The 25,005-nt window shown below is 45.1% G+C and overlaps 1 protein-coding gene across 1 annotated transcript in view; it reads left to right on the top strand.

The window, feature by feature from the left end:
- Nucleotides 1–25,005, top strand: part of PPARGC1B (PPARG coactivator 1 beta) — a 145,337-nt gene that overhangs the window by 85,970 nt on the left and 34,362 nt on the right. The window contains exon 2 of the mRNA XM_056857528.1: nucleotides 23,428–23,601. Within this exon, the coding sequence (XP_056713506.1) occupies nucleotides 23,428–23,601 (174 nt within the window). The remainder of the gene's footprint in view (nucleotides 1–23,427; nucleotides 23,602–25,005) is intronic.

Below are 25,005 nucleotides of genomic sequence, written 5' to 3' on the forward strand. Positions count from 1 at the left end.
AAACATAACTGGCCCCCACTGCCTCCCTCCCTCCTACCCAGCTACAACACAGCTTTTGATTCTGATTTAACTCTGCCACCGGTCACAATTCACCCATTACAGTATGCAGTATGTTAACCCCAGTCACGACACTAGTCACGACACCCGTATCTCAGATAATACAGCACATGGTGGTGTCATGTTGGGCATCCTTAGGACACAGAAGTGGGAAGTTTGGTGATGGGGACTTCAGAGAACAAGCATTTTGCTCAAATCACCCAGGCTGACAATGACCATATGACGAACACATTGATAACATTTGTCTTCTCAGAACCTTTACAGGAATTCCACCTCAGGACACACATTCCCAACAGTAATATCTACTCCACTCTTCCAGCTGGAGGTTTCAAGGATAATGCCCACCACACAGGTAAGCAATGACCGAGATGGGGAGTTTCCCTACCTCAGACTGGCTCTGTTGCAAATATCTCCTATGTGTCTCCCCCCTCCCCTATTATTATTATTATTATTATTATTATTATTCCCGCAGCAGTTGCCAGAAATGTCTCCCACACAGAGGGCACAGGATACATATGCTCAGCGCATAAAAGGGTTCCCACATTGGAGATATGCTGGCATAACATCACTGTGCCGCCAGTGAAACGTTGCGTCAAGAAATCCATGCAGTTTGGGGAAATGGGGGAGCACAACCACATTCCTGCAGCTGTTAGCAATATACTCAGAGCCCCTTTTTCCTTGTAGGATCACAGCCCACAGAGCAATCTGAACAGACACTGCTAGAAGACCTCCACTGCAGCTCCCTACAGGGAATGGGTAAGAATACGTCCACAAACTACACTGACTCTTCCAGCAGATGAACATGAAAGTGGGAATCCCAGCACCTGGATGGTGCCAGTCTTTCAAATCTATAATTTACCACCATGCACAAGAGTGCACATGCCCATTGCTGTAACACGCTGTCCCTGTGTCTCTTTTGGCTCTTTGCAGACAGCTCTCCAACAGGTGGATGCCAGGAAGGACCATACAGTGCATTTCTGTCCACAAGTGATACCTGCAACAAGACCAACAGCAAGACAGTTGTTTGACCAGCACACCTGTACCTATCACAGCAGCTTTCTGAGGCCCAGGAACCTTGCTTAGACAAGAGATTTGGCAACCCCAGTCATCTTATTTGTATTCTAAGCACCATTCAATAAAGTTTTGCATTCTTTAACAGCTATGTCTGTGGTTGGTGGAGTATGGCAAAAAGGGATCCATCTCCTGATCACTACCAATCTAACCTGTCCAGAATGGAAATCCCTCAGAGGGTGCTCTGAGTCTCCTCCACTGTCTGGGGAGTGTGCTCCCCCACCTGCAATCTCCCAGATCTGTGTCATCCTGCTATCTCCCGTCTTCTTCATACTGTTGTTTCCCTTCTGGACACTTTCAGCCCTGCTCCTACCCAACATACCGGCTGTCCTCAGTAGGCTTAAAGAATAGAAGTGTGCATTTTTGAACATGAAAGCTGAGATTTGCAAATTGCAAATCTCAAGCCCAGCGCCAAATTCTATACCTGCACAGTGTAGTCATAAAATATGACTTTTCTTACCAGCATCTCTATTCATCTTTAAAAATTTTTTTAAAATCAGAGTTATTTAATGAATCATTAAATTATGCGGCTTGCAGATAACTGGGACTCGGAAGACACGTTCAAATTCTAGATGCGTATCAGAACAATGATGTAACGTAATGAAAGACTTTTTAAAGTCACAGGGCATCGCTTAGAAATGTGCCGTGTGTGAGATTTCACTAGGCAGATCAGAGCGTTTCTATAAGCTGAAGAATTAAACTTCAGTGATAAAAGGAAAGCTATGGAACAGGTATTGTCGAAGGCTTTCATGGTCAGAGTTCATTGGTTCTTGTAGGTTATCCGGGCTGTGTGACCGTGGTCTTGGTATTTTCTTTCCTGACGTTTCGCCAACAGAGACACTGTCCTTCAGTGTTACTCCTCTGAAGATGCCTGCCACAGCTGCTGGCGAAACATCAGGAAAGAAAATACCAAGACCACGGTCACACAGCCCGGATAACCTACAAGAACCTATGGAACAGGAGTTTGAAGATCAGCTCTTTAGATTAGACAGTTTGGTCACCCCCAAACCTTTCCCCTACCAGCTGTATTGAAATGAATGAGTTATCTACTTTGCATGTAGTTAATTGGGGCTGTTGCAAGAAAGGCTCTTGGTGTGTCGCGTTGTCTTTTCATCAGCCCGACCTCAAAGCCTGTCATGCATTTATTTTCTGATTGCCTGCCTGTAGGAACATGAATGCTCGATCCAATAGATTATCTAATTTTTAATACAGCAGATGGCTGATGGTGTCACTTTTTAAGCATTTCAGATATCCAACATTGCTGATTCTTTATCTAGAAAATAACCCATGGTGTTTTCTAGGACCCCTGAGTTAGGTTTATTTATTTATTAAAACTCTTTCAAAACCCTGGCCACTTTTAGGGCTCACCCTCTTTTGCAGTGAACTCAGATCTGGTTCATTTCAAGAAAAAACATAAAGACGGAAGAAACTTAAAAAGTTTGTCACTTAAGCTCCTTTAGACATTACTCAACAGTTTCCCTGCAAGTGCCGCTTGCCATTTGGTTATGCATGGATCCCATTTCCCACTTGCATTTTTGAGCCGTACTCAACACATTCTTTGTTTTATTGCTGTTCTTTTATCCTGGTCTTTGTTACTGTCTGGCAGGAGATACCATCAGGTTTATTAGAAATTATTAATAGGGCTTAGAGGCACCTCTGGGATGTCCCTTGTATGATCTTAAACCAGTCCTTTGTTTTGCCATTTGTTTTCAGGTTTCTTCTATAGACTCTTAGCAATGTAGTAGAATTCATAAGAACATAAGAAAAGCCATGCTGGATCAGGCATAGGCCCATCAAGCCCAGCAGTCTGTTCACACAGCGGCCAACCAGGTGCCTCTAGGAAGCCCCAAACAAGACGACTGCAGCAGCACCATCCTGCCTGCGTTCCACAGCAGCTAATATAATAGGCATGCTTCTCTGATACTGGAGAGAATGGGTATGCATCATGACTAGTATTCATTTTGACTAGTAGCCATGAATAGCCATATCCTCCATGAACGTGTCCACTCCCCTCTTAAAGCCTTCCAGATTGGCAGCCATCACCACATCCTGGGGCAGGGAGTTCCACAGTTTAACAATTTAATTATTTAACTATTTCACTCACTAATTGTTTAACTATTTAATTCACGACTGGTTTATCAATTGCTGTCATCTGCAGAAGGTGCTGTCGGTTGCAGGTTGTGTCAGTGATTAGCAGTGCTAGCATAAGCCAAGTTATGCTCTTCTAAGCCCATTGGCTTCATTGGTCTTTAAAAGGGTTAACTTTGCTCAGGACTGCACTGTCGGAGTTACATACAGATTGTGTGCCACCTCCTACTGAATATGAAGTTTCTACTGAACCAATGTACATATCTGTGAGAAAGGATACTGTTCTCACCACACTGTTGCTTTTCCCAGCAACTCTAGATGGGCATCTAGATAGATCCTTTCGTGGGACACACCAAAGCTAATTCCCACACATTTTATGTAATTGCTGGCTAGGTTACTTGAGCCTCTTAGAAGGGGAAAAGAAGAAGAGCAAAATACTCCTTCTGTGATTCATTTTGTGAAAAATGGAACAAATTGTTGGTTTGCTTTCGGCATAAATCCGAAGAAGTGACTACTGTATCAAGTTGTGTAATTATCCCTACAGCCTTTTAGTTGTAATGGCTTCGTGGGGGAAGTAGCGGTAAGCATGGCATTTACCAGCATCGTTTATTGCTGGGTGGGCCTGGGCAAGGTGTTCTCAGCATCCGTTTCCTATCTGGAAAGATGTGATCTACTTCACAGGATGGTTGTGAGGTCAAATGCAGAAAAGACTGTGAAGCGTTTTGCGAATGAAATGTACTAAGTGTGATATGTTATAAAAGTAGTAATACATCATAGAACGGGAGGGGGACACAGAGGCCGAGCTCTTGTTTGTTCTCGTCAACAGATCAACGGCATCAGATGGACTTCCTAGGTTGCAGCGTGATTATTTCATATCTTTATTGTGACTGGTAGCCCAATGCAGGCCTTAATGAGAGCTTGCGGCCCGCTCGCTAATCACTCGTGCTTTAAAAATTCAAAACCTCTTTGGGGGTTCTTGGCACAGAATTTGGATGGAATAGCCATATTCTGCAAGGATGACCAAACAATAGGAATCCCACGCAGGGGGCTCACTTGGCACTAGGGAATCCTTCTCTCCTTTCCTTAGCCCAGCAGGATATCTTCCTTGCCGCCTCCCTCCGCCATGTCAAATATTTATGTTTGCCAGCACAAGCTGGGCTGCCTCTCCACTCAAAGCTCCCTGGGAGTGCCAGCCGCCTCTTTGGAGGCTTTGGCTATAAATATCACAACTGTCAAGAGGAGCAGCCTGACAAAAGGCACGAGTCAGCACTACACTTACCCATTCAAAATGACATTTTGTCAAATGCCATTGCAAGGGTTGGCATATCTCCTGGCACACACTGCGCACTGACCTTCGTGCTGCTTGCCAGGTGCCTCCCCCACCCCTCCTTTTCTTCACTGCATTTATTTATAACATCTCTTTATAGGCTTTTGACTCATTGCTGGTGTGGCCCAGGCACTCTTTCAGGGCCACAAAGTAAACTTTCCTCTTCTGCTGTTTCATCATCCCAGCTGAGGATGTAAGCTGGGCAGAACTGTGTTAGGGAGAGAGGTGTAAACAGTGTTGTTGCGCTACATCTCCCAGTGTAGTTCCACATGTCGCCTGCACTCTTTCTTCATAAAGCTTTCTCCTTATGGTGCTCTCACTAAGGATTGTCCGCCTGGCAACACGTAGGTCGTGGGCTTTTCCCATGGCAGGACCAGTCATTTGAAACGGCTTGCCAGAGTGGGTGCGGAGGGCACCTTCACTTTCTCGACTCAGGAAGGCATGTAGAATGTTTTTTATTATTATTTTGAAGGGCGTTTGGTGGAGGGTAAATTGTTTTGGAAGATGTGGCCATCTTGAGTGTGGTTTTTGTTTTGTCGGATTTTTTTTGTGTTAGCAACTTCTTATTGTTTTGTTAGCCATCTTGTGTCTCAGGAGATAAGGCAGCATATAAGTTTTTTAAAACAAATGAAATCCATCTCCCCACCTTGCTGTGGAGCAAGCTAGATTCTGTCACCTTTGCTGTGTCGCAAGAGAAGGCCAGGAGCTGCTTTAGAATCACTCGCACCCTGTGCTGCGGTCTGGGACAGCTTCCATCATGTTAACTACTTTGCTGTGGATGGGCTACTATTCCATGAAGGCATGAATAGTGAACAAGAAATTCAGATAACAAGCATGTGGTATACAGACCTGTGGGCATTGTACCACTTCAGAACTCCTCAAAACGTCTTCCTCAACACCATCATAGCCTACTGTTCTTAAACACATAAACACACACACACATACATACACACACACAGAGGAAGTGAATTGAAACAAAATTTTCTCACAGTATTGTCATCCAGTAAAGTTGATTAATGGCAAGCTCAAGACAAAACAAAAAAGGGAAATGGCCAAACTGACTGCTTTGATCAGAGAAAATAACTTATCTAAGTTTGCGGAAAATTGGAAACCATTTATGGACTTTTTGCATAATACGGAAAAGAATGAATTGATTTTGTGGGTTTGAAGAGTAGAAAAATAAGAATGTGGGTATGATAGAGAAAAGGTTGATTTTTTAGTTGTTAGAATAATTCAAAAAATAATTTTGTACATGTAGCTAGAGGACAGGTTGTAACTTCTTAATTAGATTTATATTCGATACAAACGAAAGCGGAAGTAAAAAAAGACAAGGAAAAAAAAGACATAAAAGAGGGCCGGTTCTGCACACGGCACACATTTAGCTTATAAAATTCACTACCAAAACTGTGGCGATGTCTTCCTAGTTTGGATAGGTTTTTAAAAGGATTGGGCAACTTCACGGAGGCCTAGCAACAGCAGGGGTTGCTACATGAAACCTTCCTTGTTTGGAAGCGATATACCTGATTACCAAGCAAACTCCGCTTGTGCTGGGAACAAGCAAAAAGGAGGTGTCCGTCCCTGTTATGCCCAATTTGCGAGCTTCCCAAATGTATTTTGGCAATTGAGGAAGACCAAACATGCTGACCTGTTCTAATGTTCTTGCTCGTCCTGAAGAACTGTTGTTAGTGAGTGGAAGAAGGGCATCAAACTAAATCAGTCTGATGTTGCTGCAAGCGTCCGGACCTCAGACCAAGTCTAACCATGGTGCATCAACTTGGAGCACTCCGTTTCAGTAGGTTTCGCTTGCTTTTATAATCAAAGGACACATTTCCAGCCAGAGACGCTCTCTGCTTCCTTCTTTCTTCTTACCAACTTCTTTGTGAGATAAATAAGGAACTCGGAGTGAAGCCTTGTCTCAACTCTCTGCTGTAATGGTATTTAGCTACAAGAAGCCAGTCTCTGTTCGGAAGCAACCATTCGGCTGAATACCTGCTGATTATCTCCATTTCTAGTGAGTCCTTCAAGTGGCTGAAATACCCCTAATTGCGCAGATGCTGTCTCTGTCCTGTTGGAAAGGTCAATAGTTCATAATAATAATAAAAAAAACCTCTGTCCTCTCAGTTGGTCTATAATCCTCATTGCCTGCAGTATGTAATTACGGATTTCTTTGGGTAAATCCAGACGGCTCTCGCAAAATCTCCTTGCGTAGGGATTTTGTTTCATCTTTTAGGGAAGGGGGGGGGGGGAGATCAGGGAACCGAACTCTTTCCCATCTCTTTTAAAAGATGTACACATACTCAGCCTGCCCAGCTGCCTTCCACCAATCGTGATTTGGACATTTCCTCCTCACACTCAGACTGCTGACTCCTTTCTCACTGCAGCCTGGTTGTAAATGATCTCACCTTGGGCCGCTTTGTGATCCAGCTACCTAAATGCTCCTTGACAATTTGGAGCTTTCTTTTCAGTGCTGGTGCTGAAGCTATATTTATCACTTAATGCCATGCGTAGGGGCTTACTCATGAGTGGGAGGCTCTGAATCAAACAGGATGAGTCATTGACAGAAGCCACAATTGCGTTGTGAGTAGCCTAGCTGGTTGTTTTGTTCCAGATGCTCCTTGTGGGCCAATGCCCCATTTGGCCTCCCAAACGGAACCGTCGTGACTTTTCCTTTTACAACCGGGACGGTGAAGCGGAGCTTGAATGACGAGTCCCCCTTGCAAAGCATCCTGGTGGCATTTATGCAAATGACAGCACAAATCTGCCCTCTGAGGCTTAAAACAGGATTAGGTTATTGAGAAGCTGCTGCAGTCTGTCCGTCCAGCCGCATTGTTAGCTGCAGCAGCCGTCAGGTGGGGGCTTACTGCTTCACAGCCTGGGCATGTGATTTCCTTGCCGTATTTTCTGCTGCACTGCAAAAGAAAGAAAGAAAAGAGTTAGTCATCCTTTTAAGATACTATAATAGCCAAGGGCCAGTTTGTACAACTGCAGATTGAGCTTCTTTTTCCATTCTGTACTGACTTCTGATTCGTTCCACACAACACACTCCGGATGGCGTGCTTGTGGCAATCCGCAGATTTGACTCATAGGATCCATAACACATATGAGTATTCTGCAGAATATGAAAAGCAAGCTCAGTTTGCATTTTTGAGAAAGAGAGAGAAAAGATACTGCATGAAAAATCTGCATGTGTAATTTATGGACTCTCTACACTCTTTAAGTTTAAAAAAATATTTGTTTACTTACTGCACCAATACGTTGCCTGTCTCCTCAGTGGTAACCCAAAGTGGCCTTCATCATTCTTCTCTCCTCCACTTTATCCTCGCAACAACCCTGTGAGGTAGGTTAGGCTGTGTGTGTGTGACTGGCCCGACACCACCCAACAAACGTGCATGGCAGAGTGGGGATTTGAACCCGGGTCTTCCAAATCTTAGGCCATCACTGTAACCACTACATCATGCTTCAACTTCTTCACTTGTACAACTAAAATTGTATGGAAAGGAAAGCTAAATTTTGTGACCTGCGTAAATTGTGCAAATTTAAATTAATTATTATAATTTCTCCCACTTTGGTTAAATTTATTTTGTATAATTTTAGTTCATCTGTGTGGCTTCTATGCAGTCCCACATTGGGGGGGGGGACTGCGCAGGCACAGGCCAGCCACAGATAAGATTTGTCAGCTTCTAGCAAAAACGAAAGTGAGAGTGCTCCCCCTCCCCTCGGGGCAGGTAGCCTTCCCGCCCAATGGTCGCATGACCCAGGGGGAGGGAGCACTCTCCCCTACAGTTCTCTTTCTGTCGCCACGGAGAGAGAACGTGTCTTTAGCTTCTCTTCACTATGGAGTCTATGAAGGCTCCTCTCTTCAAGAAATAAGTCTGATTGTCACAGAAAAACTGCCTTCCTCATGTAAGAGCTGTGCTAGATCATTCAGAGGGCATTGAAGACTCGGACTGATCACTTACATGGAGTCCTCCACCTTGAGGAAAATTCCCCTTTTGGAAACTTGGCAAGACATCTGAGCTACGTCTGGCCGAGACAAATCCTCCCTTCGGACCTCTAAGCGGTGAAAACCCTCATTAAACCGGCCAAGTTTTCTTGCCCCCGTCACTCGGAATGTGGAGTCCCCTCGGCGCCAACCCACGCCAGCACCACCTTGGTACCAATCGGCATCTAACTCACCTCGGCATCTCCCATCGTCGTCGATGTCTCTTGGCGCCGAGCGACGACGTCTATGGAGCTTGAGGATACATCTCATGATTCCCTGGTTAACCCCTCTGCCTGTTCAGAGCGGGTCCCAGGATGCCCTGGTCCCAGGATGCCCTGGTTAGCCCCTCTGCTCCTGTTCAGAGTGGGTCCCAGGATGAGCAACAGCTCCGCACTTAATTCCTTTTGCAGATGCATAAGGGTGTTGCTATTCCAACTCTGGACAAGCAGCGCCCACGGCCTCTCGGCACCCACGGCCTCTCGGCGCCCCTCTCGGCACCCACGGCCTCTCGGCGACAACCCCTTCTTCCGATGCGGAGAGGGCTCTATTCTTTTAAATGTATGGAGGGTCCTCTCTTCTTATTACAAAGAAACTTGTTTGCAGGGAAAACATTAATACGTTATTGCTGTAGTGACCACCGTAAAGGTCACTGGGCCTCCCAGCAGACCCTGTCCAGGTGGATTACCTCAGCCATTAGACTGTCGTAGGAGAGAGCGCAGGTGGATTGCCCAGACATGGTCAAGGCACACTACACAAGAGTTTACGCTGCCTCCGTCGCCTTTTCGTTTAAAATTGACCTCCGAGACATCTGTCAAGCGGCGACGTCGTCGACCCCCTCTACTTTCATGAAGCACTATGCGGTCGACGTGGATTCATCTAGAGAGGTGGCAGTGGGACGTGCCGTCTTGTAGTCACTGTTTCGGTGACTGTCCCACACCCACCATCCGGGCAACTGAGCTTGCTACTCTCCCAATGTGGGACTGCATAGAAGCCACGCAGATGGAAACAGAGTTTCACTTACCTGTAACTGTTGTTCATCTGGTGGTCTTCTATGCAGGCACACATCCCTCCCTCCTTCCCCGCTGTGGGACCTCTCCGCAATACATGTGGGGGGGTTCCGTGGCGGCAGGTTGGAGAACTGGAGGGGAGAGTGCTCCCTCCCCCTGGGTCATGTGACCGTTGGGCGGGAAGGCTACATGCCCCGAGGAGAGGGGGAGCACTCTCACTTTCGTTTTTGCTAGAAGCTGACAAATCTTATCCGTGGCTGGCCTGCGCCTGCGCAGTCCCCCCCCCCATGTGTGCCTGCATAGAAGACCACCAGATGAACAACAGTTACAGGTAAGTGAAACTCTGGTTTTTACTTGCCAGTGGGAGAGTCAGTGTGCTATGCAGAGCAATGAAGCCCTGTCTACGTCTATAGGGGGCAATTCTAAGCAGCTATACTCAGAAATAAGTACCATTTTATTCATTATTACTCCCATGAAAGCATTCTTAGGATTGCAAGCTTAGTTACCACCCTGGCTCCTGAGATTTCAGCAGGCATATTTCACGTACTTTTGAGTATATCTTTGCAACTGTAAGGGGTCAGAACGTGCTTTCTTTAAATCCGAGAGCCAAAGTAGATGATACCATGTCCCCAAGTCCTCCACAGGGACACAGCACCATTTTAGAGTGTGTTTCCCCCCCCCTTTTGATAAGAAGAAGAGTTGGTTTTTATACCCCTCTTTTCTCCTCCATAAGGAGTCTCAAACCAGCCTACAATCGCCTTCCCTTCCCATCACAACAGGCACCTTGTGAGGTAGGTGGGGCTGAGAGAGTTCTGAGAGAACTGTGACTAGCCCAAGGTTGCAGGCTGCATGTGGGGAATCTAATCTAGTTCTCCACATTAGAGTCCGCTGCTCTTAACCACATCAACTCCAGCGTGGGGGCATAAAGGAGGCTCAATCCTGTCTTCTCCACACACACCATTTTCAAGAGCTGAAACAGATGGCCATTTTGGCTCTTGAAAATAGCATGTGGGGATGGGGAAGCAGGAGCCCTTCATCACATCCTGTTGTGGCCTCCAGTAGGGCCAGGCCCCCACGGCAATTGTGAAAGTTAAAAAACAACAGGCTCTAAAGTGATGCTGCATCTCCATGGTGGACTTGATGATGCATTATTATCTCGTTTGGCCTTCAGATTGATAGGAAGCTGAATTCCAGATTTTTCTGGTATTATTCTGGATTTTTCCCCGAACTGCCACAGAATACACATAACCCTGACTGTATTATCTAAATACTTCAAAGTCCCCCAAGTTTACAGTGGTTACTCTGTAAGAATATGGAAGAAGTGGATAATGGATCGTAAGTCTCCTGCCTCAGTGGTCGTTCTGTGGTTGGCTTCAGCAGAGAAATATCCAGATAGACTTGCGTGTTTGTATTTTAGTGATTTTATAGTTGTTTTAATATATTGGTAAGCTGTTTTGTGAAGATAGATGGGCTAAAATATCTTAAATAAAAAAAAATTGCTCTATTACAGAATCTGTTTTCCCAGTAAACTTCTCGGCTCTCTTGTTTTCAAAAGCTTCCAAGAAGAATTAATGCAGGAATGAAACACTGGCTGCCCAGTGATGGATCTGGGGGCAGGTGGGCTGGCCATTATAGCCACAGGGAACTTCCCGGTGGGCCAATGCACACACACCCATTTGTTCAAGTTCAGCCCAGGAACCAAGAGCCTTTCCTGGATTGGGGAATGAGGCTCCTGGCCCAGGCAAGCCAGGCACAGGACCCAGCAAAGCTATGGGACTGACTAGCTCCTTCTCCCTTCCTCCTCCCTTTCCTCAGCCAGTGTGGTGTAGTGGTTAAGAGCAGTGGACTCTGATCTGGAGAACCTGGTTTGATTCCCCACTCCTCCCATGAGCAGCAGACTCTAATCTGGTTTGTTTCCCACTCCTACACATGACACCTGCTGGGTGACCTTGGGCTATTCACAGTTCTCTCCGAACTCTCTCAGTCCCACCTACCTCACAAAGTGTCTGTTGTGGGGAGAGGAAGGGAAGGAGATTGTAAGCCAGTTTGAGACTTCTTTAAGGTAGAGAAAACCAGGGGATAAAAACCAGCCTCTTCTTCCTCCTCCTCATTTGTGGGAGTGGGGTCTGAGCGGGCTGGAGCAGAGACCTTTTCCAGGGCTGTTTTTTCTTCTTTGTTCACCCCTGAGTGGGTCCCATCACCAAAAAGAGCAACTGCTACTGAGTTGTTAAGGATATAAGGAGCCACTGACTATTGAATCTTACTGTCACACATCCAATCCAGTACTGGAATGGATTGATCATCAGCACTTCTTCTCCAAGGTCACAGGTAGGGTTCTTTTCCATGTTCTGCTACCTGACGTTCTTTTAATTGGAGATGCCAGTTAATTGAGTGTGAGACTTCATATGCACCAAGCACGTGCATGATCTCTGAGCTCCAAGTCCCTCCCTAAATGTTCACCATCACCATTTTAGTTAGCCAAATCACAGCAGATAAATATTTTGTTTTTCTAGTAGATGTGCAGGAACTCAAATATGTGCTTCATATTTGTTTTTGTTGTAACGCTATAATGCAAGTCAGAAAAGGAAACCGCACTGTAGAAGTTCTCCTGACAGGGAACTGAGTTAGTACTACAGTAGAAAGCATGCTCAGTTGCCCTCTTTCCTTCTGCTGGCAGTGTAAATAAGATTTGTACAGTGACACTTTTGCTTCCAATTGGCAGGGATCTCTGCCATTTCCTTAACAGACTTGCCAACTCGGACTGTGCCTTACACCAGTTTTATGGGTAAGGAAACGGCAAACACCCCAGTTTTGGTCCATCAGTGGAGCGTGTGGCTCAGGAATGTTATTTAGAGAAAGCTGGTGTGACAGTGATAATTTAATCAGGCTTCATTCAGCCTTGCCAAGAGTCCCTCGGGACATTTTGTCGGCAAAGACTATCTGTCTGGATGAGGTCTGCTTGAAGACCACTGCTTAGTGATAAAACGTGCTTTGGATGTACAAAGTTCCAAGCCTTCCTTCTTCCTAGTGTCTCTAGTTTAAAAGGTCTTTCGTAGCAGGGCTGATATCAACCCTTCAAATATTTAGATATGGTGTGTGTGAAGTGCCATCAAGTCGCTTCCAACTCATGGCGACCCTATGAATCAGTATCCTTCAAAATGTCCTATCGTTAACAGCCTTGCTCAAGTCTTGCAAACTGAGGGCCCTGGCTTCCTTTATAGAGTCAATCCATCTCATGTTGGGCCTTCCTCCTTTCCTGCTGCCTTCAACTTTTCCTAGCATTATTGTATTTTCCAGTTACTCGTGACTTCTCATAATGTGACCAAAACGATAGCCTCAATTTAGTCATTTTAGCTTCTAGGGACAGTTCAGGAGTGATTTGATCTAGAAACCATTTATTTGTCTTTTTGGTGGTCCACGGTATCCATAAAACTCTTCTCCAACAACACATTTCAAAGGAATCAATCTACCTGACTGCTTTCTTCATTGTCCAACTTTCACACCCGTTCATAATTATGGATATTACAATGGCATGATTGAACTTAATCTTGGTTGCCAGTGAACCATCCTTACATTTAAAAATCTTTAGCTTATGGTCTTTAAAAAAAAGGAGCAATGAGCTCAGGTTTACCTATGCCTGATTTCTAGATGCAGTCATAAGACACATGTATAGATAGGAGTACCATGTTAAAACAACTCTAATCACATGGAAAACCAACATGGAAAAGACTGGGATAGATTCCCTTCTTCCTGAAATACTCATTTTGTAAATGTATAGTTTTTTAAATGTGGGAGAGCATTTGAACATCTAAGGCCTGGCTGTGGCCCAAAGCGGTACAGTCCAGCAACAGATACATCTTGTGGGGCTGCTGGTTGTGTCACTCAGTTTTTAGGCCAGTTGTCTGAGACATATGGAAATAAATTGCTCATAACCGATCAGAGGAGAGTTCAAGGAGACAGTTCTATTGCTGGTTCCAGTCGGACAGCGTGTCTTTAATCCAAGTACTGGAGCGTGCGCTAGCTCAGAATTTGGTCTTCTCTCCGGAGCTGATGAGAGAGAAGGACAGACTAAAATTCCATGTCTGCAATTATCTGGCTGTCCGTCTGTCACCGTGAAGGCCTGGGTTTCGATGCTTAAGCCCAGCGTGTTTCCCTTTGAAGGTAACTCTGTAAATTCCGAGGGTTACCAATTTAGAGCGAGGATCAGCGCAGCCCTTCATGTCACGCGCAAAAACCTTCTCATGGCAGGAGAGCACCGTTTTTCAGATCTTATCCCAGCGTTTGCAATTACCATCCTGCATCTGTTAATAAGGTGTCACTGACTGATTTGTAATTAAGACATCAAACACAAAAAAGCTCTAAGGAGGAGGCTTCCTGAGACCCTGCCAGTGCATTCTGTGTTTCCCATTTTGATTACAGATTCCCCATGGCAGGCACCTCTGTCAATACTAAAAAATCATCTAATAGTCATTTTAGAACTGCATCCAGCCGCTCATTTGTGTCTGTCTACAGAAGAAAAGCCCGGGTCGCACACAGACATCAAACAATTGGGGAGTCTCTCATTTTAATCAGGAATTCTAATGTCCCTTCGCCAGATCTAAAAGTATAGAGAATACACATTTTAAAGAAAAACTTGGGGCCCTTTTGCGGTTGCCTAGCAATGCTAGCAAACATCTCTGAAGGTGGCAGTGGTAAGAAGGCAGCAGCGGCAAGAAGGGGAGAAGGGGAAGAAGGCAAGGTGGGGAAGAAAGCAGCAAGGCCAGGAAGTTTGGTAGCAAAAGAAAGCAGTGGTGGCTGACGGGTGGAGGAGGAAGCAGAGGGAGGTCATGGGGAGGAAGGAGTCTATGGGGGTGAAGTGTGTGGGGGGTTATTTCCTCTCTCCCATGAGTTTCTCACGAGTCCTTCACTTGTAATGGTGTTTAATATCCCAGTCCTCGGATGTTTGACTTATGGAATATCCTAGTGACTAAGAGACTGTGCCGTGAATCAGGAGGTCCCTGGTTTGAATTTCAACTCTGCCGTGAACTCATTAAGTATCCTTAGGAAAGCCAATCTCTGTCGCAAGCCCCATCTGCAGCATGAGTATCACAATACTCACTTACTTAACAGTGCCGTTGCAACAGCAAGCGAATACATAAGAAGCGCTCTGAACACACTGTCGGTTACATTTTTATTCTGCCTTGCTTTCAAGGAGGTCAGGAAAGCCGGCATGGTTTCCCCAACCCCATTTTGTTCTCCAAACAACTATGTGAAGTAGAATAGGCTGAAAGAGAATGGCATTTCCAAGTTCACACATCGAGCCCCACATTCCACCTACTATACCACACCGGCTCTTTGACAATGCAAATGCGAAGTATTATATTTATGGCATCGTATGTATTAGGGTAGCCTCGCCGAACGTACTCTGACATTACCTGTACCTTTGAGTATCTGGGGTTTCAACCTCATTTTATAATCAAAGTGGTATAGATATCCGCCATGCTCAATTTAGAGCTCCCTAACAGAGTTTTTTTAAAAATGAAATAGCCTGATTCCACCAGCTTCTGGGCCAGTTTTTATGTTTTGCAGCCTGCACGGATGAAGTGTCTGGAATCAAAGAAAGATGGTTCAGAATTCCCAGCCATTTTGCTGGCTGCCTTCCAAGGCCCAGTGGCTGTTTTCCTTACAATCTCCTGGGTAAAATTAGACCAAAGTTCGCTTATTTCACAAGTAGAAAAAGGAAATGGAGGAGGGAAAAGAACACAAGCCCAGCCAAGATCCATTATCCACTCGAAGCACTGGGCTTGTCACAGTAGTATCTTGTACCATCCACCTGCCCACAATTGGGGGTGGATAGAAGAATCGGAAATATCATCAGCTGTTCTGCCTTCTGTTAAGTGCTTCAGCTCTTGTTCTTCCTAAGGCATACGGCCAAAGAAGCGTATTTCTTCTTGTTTCTGAAGCTATGGAGGAAGGAAACTGGTATTCAGAGATCCTTCAAAATACTCAGTTGAGAGTACTAGCCAAGGAAGAGCTGCTGTGCCTCCTGGTTATGCTTCCTTCAACACTGAAGAGAATTCATGTCTTCATTTCTGAAGGCCACTAATACTAATCTAGCGGGTTACAGTTAACATCTGGACCTTCCCTTGCCTAAGGCAAGTCTAGATAATAGTGCCACCACCATTATTTTTTTGTTCACAAAATTTTTTTGAAGGGGAGAAAAGATGAATAGAGGGGGAAAGCAGAGAAAGAAAGAGAACAGATGTATATAATAAAAATGAACAGAGGGCTTTGTATCGCAGGTTAGGGTTGTAGGAGGATCTTAGATGCCAAAAGGGTGAAGACTGTTGTACTGTACCAGTAAATAGACAGTGCAGTGCTAAGCAGAGTTACATCCCGCTAAGTCTGTTGAAGTCAACAGGCTTAGAAGGGTGTCACAGTCTGCTTTAGGACTGCATTGTTAGATACCGAAATCTGGTGGCAGTTTATGATGCCTATTCCAAACTCTTTACCTTTTCACGTCTATGGCCAATGGGTCGAATTATAGGTTTCTGACTTGGGACAGATTCCTGCTTGCAGTCAGGAGAAAACTGTCAAGTTACTAATCTCCCAACAGACCCTCAAGTTGGACATTGAATCATATGGCATTGCCAGGGCACCAGTTGAATCTTACTGCTGACCTCAGCATGCCAAGTAGGCAACCCAAAGAGGCATTGGATTGCAGGAGTTTATTTTTACCCCGTTCTGTTGGCAGTGGGGAGGTGTCACGTCTGTAGATATTATCAAAAGACATCCCAGGCACTAATGTCAGCTGCTCCTTGTGATCGCAGAGCTGGGCTCCCTTCCCTTGTGACACATCAAAGACAACTGCAGGATTTGACTGTTTTGCAGGAATTTGTGTTTTTACGTATCGAAAACAATTGCAAATGCATATTGAAGGAGAGGCTAAAAATAAAACTTCTACTTCTGTTTCCAGGGAAAGATTTGAGAGAAACCAGGGCATTTGATGAAAACCATATACTCGGGTGCCAGGAGAAGAAGCAATACTGATGGAAATCATGATCTAAATGTTCTAACAGGTGTGACGGTGTTGGGAGATCTGGGGGGGGGAGGGGGCGAATTAACCATTAAGCTAAATAAACTACAGAGCTGGTCCTCTCCAACCTAACTGGGATGTGCTGTAACAGCAGTGAAACTTCTCTGTGAGTGAATAAGTGCTCATCCCTGCCTGCGCGGGATTCAGAACATGGTTACTACTCCTTCAGCATGCAAGAGGAACATGGGGAACATAGCTTGCAGACTAACCAGCGTGAGGAACACAGTTCTCCCTGGGCTGCAGGACAGAATGGTGGGGTGAGAATGGAAGATCTTTTTTGTGTATATTTCTCTTGGCCTGGAGGTATGGGTGTGAATGCTAGCATAATTGTGCCATTTATGGGTCAGGGACCTGTGTGGGGCCCAAAATCCAATTCAGTCTCGTATCCCTGTGTCTTTTAAATTAACCAAAAAGTGGAGTCAGATTGACCCGGCACCTGATAAAACCTTGTTTTCAATCTTGTACAACTCCATAGTCTCTGTGTTTCTCAGCCTTAAGGTATCCCACTTGAGGCTGAGGTACAGGAGTCAAGGTGGGGACTGGAGCCAACAGTGTATCATAGATGTTGTTCCAACAAAGGCTGAGAGTGAACCGAGGTCTTGAGTACTCTTGAAGGAGGCTGAGGTACAGGCCCTTCCCCTCCAGGAGTAGGCTACCAGTATTTGAAAGCGCTGTGCCTGGTTATGGCAGTAAGTGCTGTTGAAGGGGCTGAGGTGGTTCAGGCCTTGGAGAGGCTTGAGGGGTCAGTTGGGGAGAGACCTCTGGTGTGACAGCAGGCTCTGGGGTGGAGGGCTCAGGGTCCAAGTCTGAGTCTGAAGGCAAGGCTGTTTCTCAGGGTGGACAGGCTGATCCAGACTCTTGGGGGTCCTTGTACATTAAAGGGGGATCCTGGAGGTGCCCCAACTCCCTCCTTGTGAGATAGAGTCAGGTGCCCGACTGCCTTCTCCTTTGAGTTTTTGGCCTCTTCGCCTGATCCATGACGTATGTCAATTGCTCTGCAGTGTTTTATGCTTTTGTAAATATTGTAAATATTTTAGTCAGTTTCACTGTCCTCTGATGGTGTTCAGGTGTCCTTCAAGATGTATCAAAAGTTTTTCCCCTTAATCTGCTTGGTAGTGGTGGGGGATCTCTTTCACCATTTACTCAGTTAGACTTGGGCTATGCTATACCACGCAGCAGGCATCTAAGAGAAAGGTAAAAATAATAAACCAAGCGGAAAACGAGCCTACTTTGTATCAAGGTGTACAGACCAGGAAGCAAGATAGCTGTCAAGGGCAGCTTCAAGATGGGAGTCCATCAAGCGTGCATCTCTTAACAAAATCCGCATGCATTGTGTTGCAGTGAGAGTTGAAATGGATCTTATTTTATTCCCCTTCAACCCAATCAATAATTTAGGGGCTGCACTGATTTTTAACTGTGCTTTCTTTAGACAGTAGAAATAACATGTTGTTGCATGGAGAGATGTCCATGGAAAAGCTGCAGAATGGGGAAATCCTCTGTTCCAGCTATCCTATTTACCCACCCCTGCACTTGGAGTTCACCTGTTCCCTGGTGCTGGGGTTTAACAGTGGCTTGCTATACAGACATCAACAGGTGATGATGACCATCTCCATGCTGTGAAAAGCTTCCCCCGGCTGGTATCTGCAGATCAAACTACTGTTAAAACCACAGGCCAGGCCAGCTGTTTCTGTTCAGTAGGCCTGAACACACACACACTCCTTCTGCCTTCACTCATTTGGGACCTCCTGAAATCTACTCTTGAGTGTTACTGATTGAAGAAGAAGAGTTGGTTTCTATATGCCAACTTTCTTTACCACTTAAGGACGACTCAAACCAGCTTACAATCACCTTCCCTTCCCCACAACAGACACCCAGTGAGGTAGATGGGACTGAGAGAGTGTGACTAGCCCAAGGTCACCCAGCCAGCTTCGTGTGTAGGAGTTGGGAAACCAACCCGGTTCACTTGATTAGCCTCCGACGCTCATGTGGAGGAGTGGGGAATCAAACCTGGTTCTCCAGATCAGAGTCTACTGCTCCAAACCACTGCTCTTAACCACTATACCAAATAGTATTCAGGCACCATGGCTGTTTTAGTTAGGTGCCTATGTAGTGTGAAGGGATCTTTTTTAATATATACCGGACAGATTGGAGCTCAGCTAGTACCCTTCTTTCAGTGTTAAATTAGGGTCTTTCCCAATGTAGCCATATTTATGCATTCCCCCTGGAGCTCCCATTCTGTAACCTGCTGCCCATTTCTCCTTTCTTCCTTCACTTGATGCCATTCATGCAAAAGGGGAGGAGGACTGTCTTCACTGTTACGGTACATTGTGCGTCCTAAACTAAATTAGAAAACATGGATAGCACACAAAGTCCCGTTCCTGCAGGAAACAAGCCCTATAATCTGAGATTATCCCAGTTAGTAAAGAGGACATGGGGGGTGCGAGTGGAATGCTCTTTCATTTCTGTAACTTCATGTGAAAATTGGTTGTTGAGTCCTAGAGAGATTATTCAGAAAACTCCAAAGCAGCGCCCGGGATGTTATTCTCTCATTACGGCTTCTCAGATGCTCAGTTGATCTTGTGATCTAAGAGCTAAATGCAAAATAAATAAATTTGCTCTCCCTGTTGTTAGGAAGCTCCCACAGTTCAGCAGGTCTTAACATAAAAGAGCTTCATGAATTTTCATTCCTTGGCTGCTGTTTTGAATACTAGTCTTGGTCATTATGAGGACAAAGGCTTTTCATCAACTATGGCTTGCCTGGAAGGGGTCTGTTGTTTCAAAAAAAAAAGGAAGGGCTGAGGGGTGAACCTGCTCCTGCTGAATCCGCTTTGGTACTGGTGCCAGCAAGCAGTTTCCTGCTCGGAGACGGAAATTTGGAGACAGTTTGGGGTCTGGTACCCAGAAGGCATTTCCTGTTTGTGGAGAGCCAGGGGAGTCTCCATACTTAAGATAGTCAAGAGGGAATATAGTGATTAGACTAGAACAATTACCGCACTTTGTATTCCCAGTGATGTATTAAAAGTTTGAAAATGTTATAAAAAACATCACTTTAAAAGAGTTTTTGGATACCACGGCTTATAAATGGTTAGAAGACGTCTTCACAGCTAAAGGGGCCAAACAAAGTGCAAACAGTATTTTTATAACGTTTTCAAACTCTTAATACATCAGTGGGAATACATAGAAAGTGCAAACAGTATTTTTTATAACGTTTTCAAACTCTTAATACATCGCTGGGAATACAAGTGCAGTAACCCCCTAGGACTGGTGAGATCTGGGTTCATAACGTACACCACTGTGAAGTTCATTTGGGGGCCTCGGGCAAGTTATTGTTAGCGTGACACACCTCATAGAACGATTGTGTGGATAACAAGGGACAACTCACTGCCCGCTCCTTTGAGGAGAGGCACGTTGCACAAATGAGGAACAACAAGCAAATTGCAGGCTGTGGGTAACAAGGATCTTCCTAGGGCTTGCATAAAGTCTACGTGACAGATAAGGGTTCCTGTCTGCACTCTTAAGGTGAAGATCTCTGCGGCGCCAGATGGCACCATTTTGCTTAAGTCCTTGCCTGAGCAGGCCCCCATCTTCGTATTACACTGCGCTCTCCTCCCCACTCGCCCTTCATTCTGGACCTTGGAAAGCAGCGTCTCCAGCATGCTTATGACCTTTAGTAGGCTTAGCTGTAATGGCGCAGTGCAGCATTACTGTGTCCTTCGCGGTCACTCATTCTTGCTGTCCGTGTTGGGAGTTTAATGCAATTGCGTGCGCCTTGCGAATTGTGGTGGAAATGGGGCTGGGTCTCAGCTGCTCTGTGTGATTGACTGGATATTTTTAGCTCAGTTCTTAGAGCTTAGATTGCCTTACATGCGCCAGCCATTGATTCTGCTCTATTATACTCTCGTTTTGGCTGGCTTCGAGGAGCAGGGGGAAGAATACAATGGATTGTTAGACTCCTTATTGAACTGGTGTCTGGAGAAACTGTTTCTATAACCAGAAATTGTCACTGGGTGTGAGGAAATATTGAAGCTAGAAGAACTGCTTTTGATGCCATGAGTTTCACAGGCAGAAGTTTAAGGGAAGGATGGAGGTGGAGAAAGAGGAAGGAACAGAAAGGCCAAAGATGGGGAGGGGGAAATGGGGGGAAAGTTGACATGTTGGCTTGCTACAAAATTGCTGCCTCCAAATTGTCATGGCTTCTGTTCCAGAGCCTTACCTGATTTGTGATTGTCTGGTGTACTCTGTACGCCTCTTCCCTTCCTTCCTAAGTGCTGACCGTCAGGGTAGGTAGGATAACCCCTGGATGTCTGCATTACCTCACCAAAGGCTAGAGTAGCTTAAGTGTTCCTTAAGACCCTACACACCTGCTCTGCTGTTGGTTTTTATATGCCGACCTTCTCTACCACTTAAGGAAGAATCAAAACGGCATACAATCACCTTCCCTTCCCCTCCCCACAACAGACACCCTGTGAGGTAGGTGGGGCTGAGAGAGCTCTAAGAAAGCTGTGACTAGCCTAAGGTCACCCAGCAGGCTGCATGTGGAGGAGTGAGGAAACCAACCTGGTTCACCAGATTAGCATCTGCCGCTCATGTGGAGGAGTGGGGAATCGAACCTGGTTCTCCAGATTAGAGTCCAGCACTCTAAACCACCACTCTTAACCACTAAACTATGCTGGAAATGAACGTTATGGGTCACTTTTTTGCCATGTGGGAACAAAACATCTGGGCTGCTCAATAGGGGGCTTGGCCTCACTTGTGCTGAAAAACAGTGGGAGCGACATTTCTAAGATTACCGATTTTTTAATATTTCAATCTACGTAGTATGGCCCCCACACACGAAATAAAAAAGAGCTTCTTGCGAATGCTGTCTAAGATGGCAGCATCAGTCTCAGTGGAATTACTGCATAGTTATTTAAGGTGTCACCTGTTCTGGATGGGGTTGCATTGCGTTTGAACGAATAGGTCAGTAGTCTGGGGTGCTCTTGGACCCAGGATAAGCAGGTGGCAGCTGTGGCTAGGAGTGCTTTTACGTGATTTGACTGGTTCGCCAGCTGAGGCCTTTCCTTGGCAGAAATGATCTGGCCACTGAGATGTATGCCCTGGTTACATTTAGATTACTGTAATGCACTCTCTGTGGGGCTGCCCTTGAGGAGTGTTTAGAAACTTCAATTGGCGGAGAATGCTGCAGCCAAGAGTGGTCCGTATGGACCATAGCGCTCCAGTCTTGGCCCAGCTACACTGGCTGCCAGTCTGTTTCTGGGCACAATTCAAAGTGCTGGTGTGGACTTTTAAAGCCCAGTATGGTTTGGGACCAATATACTCAACACCTTATGAACCTAGCTGACCACTGAAGTAATCTTTTGAGGCCCTTCTTCAGGCGCCTGCATCTTCCAAAATTAGGCAGGAAGCAACCCAGGAGAGGGCCACCAAAGCTCTGGCACTCTCTCCCCAGGGAGACTCATCTGTCCCTTTCTGTTGCCATCTTCCTCCAGTAGGTGAAGATTTTTTTGTGTCATTTGGTGTTTCCTCAGTGATCCTGCCTCCCTGCCCAGCGTTTTAATTGGGTTTTTTTTAATGCGTTTGTATGTAGTTTAGCTCTGGTTTTAATTGTTTTAATGATGTGTTTTTGTTTATTTTAATGTCATTTAAAATGTGGTTTTATTATGCATGCTTTAGTTTGTTAGCTGCCTTCAGTGGCGCTTATGAGGGCAGAAATGTGTTGTGTAAGTTTTCTGAAAATAAATAAATAAAAATGATTGAAAAAGAGCGTTTTAAGGCAAGTGTTCTTTCCTCCCAGTCTTTTGAAAGCCATTTATGCACATGTTCCTAGTATGCAATAATAATAATAATTTAAATACATATATAAATGGTCACTTCTTTCTTGTGGGGAGGAAGATATACCTACAGCTAATAATTTCCCGGATAAGCTAAAATACTGTTATTTTCCTGTAGATGATACTGGCGTGTGTGTGAAATTACAGAATATTACGTTTTGGTGGGATGAGAAATATTTCAACAGTAGATTTTTTTCATTATTTGGGAAGGGGCAGAGTGCATACAGACCCAGGAGAAGACTTTGGGTTTTCAAAAAATGAAGGTTAACCCCCCTCCAATTCTAAAGTTGGGAAAACGAATTTAGTTTTCTCATCCTTTTGTACGCAATGTATATTATTACTTTAGTTGATGTGGCTAGGGTTCTTTGACCACATCTTATCATTTATCTGGGGACAGGAGGGGCAAGAAAGTAAATTCCTGTCAGTATATGCATAGCTGAAGAACTGTTGCTGTCCCAAAAATCACGGGGTTTCTTATCTTCAGATATCCCAGCCATCACCTATGTCTCCACTGTGGGTGCCAACAGGTTTATTATGAATAATGCATCTTCTGCCTCTGGCCCAGAGATTTACAAGCTGACTTGTCCCAAAATGTTTAATTACAGTCATGTGATTTGGTAATGCTTGCTCTAGAGGCATATAATGTCTGTTCCCTTCAGAATACAAACCTCATTATGCAGTGCTGTCAGTTGCATTTGCCACACCACAGAGTCATGTAGAAACTCTGCCTTTTGGAATTCTACAAGCACAGTACTTGCTTGAAGTCTTGTGGCACCCTCTTTGTTTTTGGAGGTTTCGGCTTTTGGCTCCTGGCTGCATGTCAGTGCGACCTTCTGCTGGGTAATGTTTGAACACACGCTAAAATATCTAACGGTACATCTTGTGAAAACCATATGTGTGTTGCTGCGCCTCATTCATCTGCCCGTGAATTTGCAGGCAGGCAGTGGAAATTGCCAAGCTCACCATCTTCTCTGTTTCTCTCTCCGCAGTATGAAGTGTCTGGTGAGGAGCACCTTTACTCCGATTTCCCAGAGATTGATTTGTCCCAGTTGGATGCCAGTGACTTTGACTCGGCCAATTGCTTCAGCGAGCTGCAGTGGTGCTGCGAGCGCTCCGAAACAGAGTCCAGCCAGCACAGCACCGACGACTCTGAGCTTTTTCAGGTACTCCACATTGTGGGTTGCCATGTTAGCATGGGGAGTTCGATCTGGGGCACAGCATTCTTTCACAGGTTTCTAACTCCTCCTCAACTCCTAACACGGTTGCCAATTTAGGGGAAAGGCCAGCCCGTTCAATAATAAATTTTCTCCGGACCAAAGGGGCACACTATATTCCAGTCACCCTTAAACTTTTTCAGGCGAAAACTAGCACAAATGTTATATGGAACACAACTTGACTCTCCACCCTCATGTCTTATTCCCATGGAACGAGTGCAATCCAAGTTTCTTAGAGCTGCCCTGAAATTGCCAAGATGTGTATCAAATGCTATGCTCCGTTTAGAAACTGGCATGATGAAGGTGGAGGCTAGGGTTGTCTCGTCCTCACTTTATCTCTGGTTGAAAATTAATTTCAACCCCAAGGGTCTTCTTCCACTGATTCTTTGTGATACCTTTAGGTCAAAGTGGATAATAGCCATTGAAGACAAACTAAATAATCTGGGTTTTACCCTTCCTAGCACTACTTCAGTTAGGGTGGGATCAAGCTAAGTCAACTATAAACCAAAGGGTTAAAGATATCGAGCGAAAAGTAGATCTAGCAAGAGTGCCCCTATTTATGGCTCCCCTCCCTCCAAATTTATCCTTGCACCGGCAGCCTACCTCCATTACTTAGAGATAAACAAATATAGGAGGGCTTTTACCTTGGCTAGGTCCGCAGCCTTGCCCTCTGCTATGTTAGAGGGGAAATTCATTCATTCATTCATTCATAGACCTTTATTGGCATAAATAGAGGGGAAATTCAAGAAGATACCCAGGGCAGAGAGACTATGCCCCTGCAAATCCGGGGATTTAGAAACCACTGAACATGTTCTCCTGAACTGTAACTTTTACACTATACCCCGTTCTAAGTTTCTTGAGCCCCTCATACTGAGAATGGACTTGACAGGGAAAGAGAAAAGATAGAAAAGCTCTTACAAGGAGATAATCCCTCAATCACCTCTCAGGTAGCAAAATTTTGTACAGCTGCAATGAAAATTCGTTGCCACAGAGTAGTCTCTTAGTCCAAATGGCAGATGTAACTTGGATGTTATTTTTTTATTTTTTTAAGTGACTTAAGACTCAAGACTGTAAACCTTTATCGGTAAGGCCATTTTAGTCCATGTATCTTGTTTTATCTGGCCAAGGGCCGCAAATAAACTATCTACCTATCTTAACACGGTATTGGGCAATTCAATGATTGTTAGGCTAACAGTTAGCCCGTTGCAGAGAAGAAGCACATTTCTGGGGAGGGTGTGTGTGTGTGATTTTTAAAAAATTATACACATCGTGTTCAAGATGGTTTGCATAAATCAGGGAAATCATTCAATACCGAGCAATATACCATTGACATTTCCATTTAAAACAACCAGA

Source organism: Euleptes europaea, chromosome 1, assembly GCF_029931775.1.
Source record: "Euleptes europaea isolate rEulEur1 chromosome 1, rEulEur1.hap1, whole genome shotgun sequence".
Lineage (NCBI taxonomy): Eukaryota > Metazoa > Chordata > Lepidosauria > Squamata > Sphaerodactylidae > Euleptes > Euleptes europaea.